The 7,363-nt window shown below is 39.8% G+C and overlaps 1 protein-coding gene across 1 annotated transcript in view; it reads right to left on the minus strand.

Annotated features, from left to right (window-relative positions):
* Positions 1–332: 332 nt before the first annotated feature.
* LOC108671576 overlaps positions 333–7,363 on the minus strand; it is a 22,508-nt gene continuing 15,477 nt past the window's right edge. Inside the window, exons 18-22 of the mRNA XM_047880800.1 lie at positions 6,734–6,921; positions 5,141–5,389; positions 2,322–2,655; positions 1,233–1,529; positions 333–395 (exon numbers count right to left, since the gene is read on the minus strand). Coding sequence (XP_047736756.1) covers positions 333–395; positions 1,233–1,529; positions 2,322–2,655; positions 5,141–5,389; positions 6,734–6,921 — 1,131 coding nt within the window. The remainder of the gene's footprint in view (positions 396–1,232; positions 1,530–2,321; positions 2,656–5,140; positions 5,390–6,733; positions 6,922–7,363) is intronic.

A 7,363-nucleotide genomic window follows, 5' to 3' on the forward strand; every position in this document is an offset into this window, starting at 1 on the left:
CCACGATGTCCCCGGAGATAGCGAGGTGCCCCTGGGGAGACCATAAGGACACGTAGCCTCACCATAAAGGCACGTGGCCTCACGTGGCCTCACCATAAGGGAAGGTAGGCCCCACGATGTCCCCGGAGATGGCGAGGTGCCCCTGAGGAGACCATAAGGTTACGTGGCCTCACCACAAGGACATGTAGCCTCACGTGGCCCCACCATAAGTACATGTGGCCCCACGTAGCCTTACCATAAGGGAAGGTAGGCCCCACGATGTCCCCGGAGATAGCGAGGTGCCCCTGGGGAGACCATAAGGACACGTAGCCTCACCATAAAGGCACGTGGCCTCACGTGGCCTCACCATAAGGGAAGGTAGGCCCCACGATGTCCCCGGAGATGGCGAGGTGCCCCTGGGGNTACGGTAGATATGAGGTAGGATACGGTAGATATGAGGTAGGATACGGTAGATATGAGGTAGGATACGGTAGATATGAGGTAGGATACGGTAGATATGAGGTAGGATACGGTAGATATGAGGTAGGATACGGTAGATATGAGGTAGGATACGGTAGATATGAGGTAGGATACGGTAGATATGAGGTAGGATACGGTAGATATGAGGTAGGATACGGTAGATATGAGGTAGGATACGGTAGATATGAGGTAGGATACGGTAGATATGAGGTAGGATACGGTAGATATGAGGTAGGATACGGTAGATATGAGGTAGGATACGGTAGATATGAGGTAGGATACGGTAGATATGAGGTAGGATACGGTAGATATGAGGTAGGATACGGTAGATATGAGGTAGGATACGGTAGATATGAGGTAGGATACGGTAGATATGAGGTAGGATACGGTAGATATGAGGTAGGATACGGTAGATATGAGGTAGGATACGGTAGATATGAGGTAGGATACGGTAGATATGAGGTAGGATACATATGAGGGGAGGTAGGCTACGTTAGATAAGAGGTAGGATATGTTGAATATGAGGTACAAGTGACCCACCATAATCATGACCCACCATCACCATAACCCACTTTCACCATGACCCACTTTTACCATGACCCATTTTCGTCATAACCCACTTTCACCATGACCCACTTTCGCCATGACCCACTTTAACCATAACCCACTTTCACCATGACCCACTAGCATCACCATCATTATGACCCACTTTTACCATGACCCACTTTCACCATAACCCACTTCCATTATGACCCACTTTCACCATAACCCACCTCTATAGTGAGCGTGGCGCTCTCACTGTCCCTCCCCACTTGCGTGACGGCAGACACCTCGACCTCCACATCCCCCTGGTCCACCAGGGCCACGATGGGGAAGATGACCTCCACGGAGCTCTCCCCATCCACGGACAGGAGGTGCTGGTGGTCCCCACGGGTGACGCGGGGACGGAAGAAGTCCACTTCCCCATCAGCCTCGACCTCCACGAACCCGTAGTCCTCCGACCCGTGCAGGATCAGCAGGATCATAAATTCCCGCGGTACCGTGTTGAATACCATGACCCTGACCCCCACCTGTGGGGGGTGAGGGGGGGTTAATGGAGGGTGAGAAGGGTCATAAACTCCCGGGGCACCGTGTTGAATACCATGACCCTGACCCCCACCTGTAGGGGGTGAGGGGGGGTTAATGGTGGATCATGAGGGTCATAAACTCCCGGGGCACCGTGTTGAATACCATGACCCTGACCCCCACCTGTGGGGGGTGAGGGGGGGTTAATGGAGGGTGAGAAGGGTCATAATCTCGCGCGGCACCAGGGGTTAATGGGGGGTGAGGGGGGTTAATTTAGCATCCCCACGAGGGGGGCTTGTTTCAGTACAAACTTTTATCACAACAACTTGAATGAATGTAAGTCTAATTTTTTCACAGTTTAAAAAACTTAAGGTTGATGAAGATTCAAATATTTGAAATTTAAAATATAAAGAAAAACATAAATAACGAAAATAGGTTGTATTCAAAATTTCTGGTTAGTTAATAGTTACATAATTCTACCTATGAGCTAACTTACAGAAAGAATTATTTCAGGATACAAAGGATTTTGAATATCCTACAGAAAAATAAAGTGAAAAACCGCAATAACTGGAACCTGTACAAGGGGGAAGGGTAAGGATAAAATATATTTGCAACTATTTTTAGTACCATCCAAATAATAATAAACATACATAATAAAAAACAACATAATAATAAATACCTATAATAAATTTATTGAATAATATAAAATAAATATATTATTTTTATTATTATTTATTACTAGTATTATTTAAAAAAAATTATATTATATATACATAGAATCTATAACAAAGGCCGACCTGTTCGCCGCGGCGACAGGTATGAGGCATCTCGAGCGTGATGTATATGGGCGGCAGCGACATGAACTCGAAGGCCTTGGGGATGAGCCCGAACCCGTGCTCGGGGCTGATGCTGAAGGCGTTCACGATGTAGGGGTCATTCACTTTGTTGAGCTCGATGGTGGTCATCTCGTGCCCTTTGTACCCGATGTTGAAGTCCAACCAGTTCCAGTCCCCATCTTCGGGGTCAAAGAGGTCAGCGAACCACAGAAACTGGTGCACGCGGAACTCGACTTCCGAAAAGTCTTCGGTCTGTGCACCGCAGTCCGACTCGTCAAAGCCGTCCGCACAATACCTGAACACAAGGATTTATTGTAAATAAATTAATTAATATATATTTTTCATTATAATTAAAGAGATAGAAGAACCACAGGAACTGGTGCACACGGAACTCAACTTCCGAGAAGTCTTCAGTCTGAGCACCGCAGTCTGACTCGTCAAAACCATCCGCACAATACCTGAATGAAAGATATTATAATAAATAAATAAATAAATAAATTAACTGAAATTTTCTTATAATTAATCAGATAAGGTAACAAGAAAATGTGGTGGAGTCGGAATTTGACTTCCGAGAAATCTTCGGTCTGCGCAATGCAATCAGATTCATCGAAGCCATTCACACAATACCTGAACACATGGATTTATAATAACAAAAAAATAATTGAGCCTGACAAGAGGAATTTAAAATAAATAATTAAAGTAATTGATATTTTTTGTTATAATTTAGCAGGTAAGCAAACCACAAAATTTGGTAGACTCGGAACTCAACCTTTGGAAAATTCTGAAAGTTCAGCAAAATTTAAAAGAGTTCTGCAGATTGTAAATAAACAATTAGCAAAAACGTATAGTGAATAAATAAAATTAAATAAATATTATATTGAATATTGAATAAATAAATATACAATTTCTCTAAAATCAGAGAAAAACAGACAAAATCTAGCTAATTTTTCATAGAATAAAACATTTCTGAGTTCAGTTCCATCGTCAGAGTAGGACAATCTTACCCAACAAGTACAATCGCTGAAAGATTGTCAATCAAAATTAAAACCTGAATTGGAAGAATGAAGGAAGAATAACTTTTTCTGAAAGCACCAGCAGACGTAGGACTATCTACATACAATTTCAACAAGACAAGAAATTAAAATTTTAACAAGGCTTTAAGACTTTTCTCCACCTCTTAAATTCCTGAAAATTTATCAATTCGAACAATCATGTCATCTTCCTACACTGTTAGAAAAAAACGGTGGAAAAACGGTCCCACCGGCGTTCTAGTGGCCGGTCGCCCCGTGAAAATAAACTGTTTCGCCGTTTTTATCAGATGTTTTACGGATTTCTAGTGTTAAATTAGAATAAAAACGGCGACACGGTGTTTCTTTTCACGTGCCGACCGGCCACTGAAACGTCGGTAATACCGTTAACGGTAAGTTTTCTAACAGTGTACCCTACATTTGACGTTGAATCAACGTTTTTATTTCAATTAAACGTTTTCATTGCATCAGCCTCATGCTGTTATACGTTGTTCCGTTGAATGAATATTGAATTAAACGTTTTCCTATTAAACAAGTTAATTAAATATTTTATCCTTTAAATCAACGTCGAATAAAAGACTTACGTTGAATTTTCGTTATCCAACGTCATTTCAACGCTAACAGAACGTAATCTCCTTGAATCAACATTAAACATTGTCTGACTCGTCGTCGACGTTTAATGTTGAGTCAACACAAACATTGTGTTGACTCGTCGTTATTTCACCGTCATTTTTAAAATGATTTCAACATCCTTTCAACATGATTTCAACATCATTTCAAAACCATATCACCATCATATCACCACCATATCAACATCATTTCACCACCATATCACCACCATATCACCACCATATCAACATCATTTCACCACCATATCACCATCATATCACCACCATATCAACATCATAATATCACCACCATATCACCATCATTTCACCACCATATCACCACCAAATCAACACCATATCAACACTATATCAACACCATATCACCACCATATCAACACCATATCACCACCATTTAAACATCATATCAACATCACTTCAACACCATACCAACACCATATCAAAACCATATCAACACCATATCAACACCATATCACCATCATATCACCATCATATCACCACCATATCAACACCATATCAACACCATATCAACACCATATCAACACCATATCAACACCATATCACCATCATATCACCACCATATCAACACCATATCAACACCATTTAAACATCATATCAACATCACTTCAACACCATATCAAAACCATATCAACACCATATCAAAACCATATCAACACCATATCAACACCACATCAACACCATATCAACACCATATCACCACCATTTAAACATCCTTTCAACACCATTCCAACATCAAATCAACACCATATCAACATCATTTCAACACCATATTATCATCATTTCAACATCATATATACATCACATCAACATGATATCAACATCATCTCAACAACATTTCAACATCATTTCAACGCGATTTTCCAACATAATTTAAACATAATTTCAACACTATTTTGACGTCATTTCTACATCATATCAACACCATATCACCATTATTTCAACACGATATCAACATCACCTGATGCCGTCACCACCATCATATCACCACCATTTCAACACCATATCACCATCATATCACCATGATATCAACATATCAACAGCACCTGATGCCGTTGCAACACCATATCACCATCATTTCAACACGATATCAACATATCAACACTACCTGATGCCGTTGCACTTCTCATGCAGGGGGTAGCACCCAGCGGTAAGACAGGGCCGGTACCCCAGCCTCTCGTCACACTGGGCATCCCGGTACCCGGGCAGGGTGCCCACGTGTCCGTCCGTGAATATCACGAGTCCGCTGAACCCGAAGGTCCGGTTCGCGTCCGGTCCGTAGTTGTGGGCCACGAAGTACAGGCTCTCGTCGGGCTGCAGGCCTTCCCGGTGCCGCCACCGCATCCGGTGGATAGACCTACGGGAAAAAATGTATAATTATTTGGGGTCATAATAGAAATTTCAAGTTTTTTTTAGTTTGTTATAGAAATTTTCCATTTTTTTGCTGCAAAAAATCCGTTTTTGGGTTAATTATAGAAATTTTGAGTTTTTTGTTCATCATAGACGCAAAAATTTGTTTTTTTTTGGTTAATTGTAGAAATTTTTCGTTTCTACGGTTCATTATATAAATTTTGTTTTTTTTTAGTTCGTTATAGAAATTTTCTTGTTTTTTGGGGTTTATTATGGAAATTTTCTAGGTTTTGGGGGTTTATTATGGAAATTTTCTAGTTTTTTGGGGTTAATTAGGGAAATTTCTGTTTTTTGGGGGGGGGGTTTATTATTGAAATTTTCTATTTTTTGGGGGTTCATTATAGAAATTTTGTTTCTAGTTTTTTTTGGGTTAATTATGGAAATTTTAGGTTTTTTTGGGGGTTTATTAATGGAAATTTTCCATTTTTTTGGTTCATTAAAAAAAATTGTTCATTCTTTTTTTGCTTTATTATGAGAAAATGTTTTTTTTCTATTTATTTTTGGGAGGGTTAATTATAGGAATTTCAATTTTTTGATACATTACTGAAATTTTTAGTTTTTTAGTTCGTTATAGAAATTTTCAGATTTTTGGGGGTTAATTATAGAAATTTTCTATTTTTGGGGCTTCATTACAGAAATTTCTCAATTTTTATTAATGTAGAAGCTATACTTATAACCTAAACTCCCCCTAATAAAGTTTTATTGACCTGGTATGGCTGGTGAAGGCGTAGAGCTCATAAATATTATTACTTATAATATATACATATATATATATAATATTAATATATTATNCTCTTATTGACCTGGTATGGTTGGTGAAGGCTCTTATTGACCTGGTATGGTTGGTGAAGGCTCTTATTGACCTGGTATGGTTGGTGAAGGCTCTTATTGACCTGGTATGGTTGGTGAAGGCTCTTATTGACCTGGTATGGTTGGTGAAGGCTCTTATTGACCTGGTATGGTTGGTGAAGGCTTTTATTGACCTGGTATGGTTGGTGAAGGCTCTTATTGACCTGGTATGGTTGGTGAAGGCTCTTATTGACCTGGTATGGTTGGTGAAGGCTTGTATTGACCTGGTATGGTTGGTGAAGGCATAGAGCTCATAAATGAAGTAAATAAAAAAGATAAATTAGAATAAATTTTTCTAGTTTCTAACCCAAAAAACCCAAATTTTTCTAGATTTTGGGGGGTTTATTATGAAAATTTCCTAGTTTTTCAGGTTCATTATAGAAATTTTTCATTTTTTTGCTTTACTAAGTGAAAAACTCCCCCTAATAAATGTTTTATTGACCTGGTATGGTTGGTGAAGGCATATAGTTCAGCCATGACCGAGGCATGGGACAGCTCGTTGCCCGCCTGCATGGCGTACCCGAAGGACCGCGCCCCCGACATCCCGAAGAAGGCCCCGGCCGAGCTGAAGGTCCCCAGCTCCAGGGTGCGCAGGGTGTGGTCCTTGTCCTTGTTCAGGATCAGGGTTACCTGGACACAGGATCAGGGTCAAACTTGATATTTAAATATTTAAAAAGGCATTGAATTGACTTATTTTAGTTATTAAATATTTATATTAAATATATAAATATATGATATTTATATTTATATATTAAATATTTATATAAATATATAAATATAAATACGACAACGTTATTGAATAGTTGTTGAGTTGAATTTTTTTTGTGGTTATTGAATATTTAGAGTCCAAAAGACATTTTATGACTAGGGTATTTTGCTTCTTACGTTGGTTTTATAGAAAGCCTATACAGCCTATGTCCTGTAGCCTTCAAACGTATAACTATAGCCTATTACATAGCACTTGAGCGGTGGTACTTTACTACAACCTTACAACAGATCACCCAAAACAAAAACATTCCCACCACCACCACCACCACCACCATCACCACCACCATCACCACCACCCCACCAC

Source organism: Hyalella azteca, unplaced genomic scaffold, assembly GCF_000764305.2.
Source record: "Hyalella azteca isolate HAZT.00-mixed unplaced genomic scaffold, Hazt_2.0.2 contig6315, whole genome shotgun sequence".
Taxonomy (NCBI): domain Eukaryota; kingdom Metazoa; phylum Arthropoda; class Malacostraca; order Amphipoda; family Hyalellidae; genus Hyalella; species Hyalella azteca.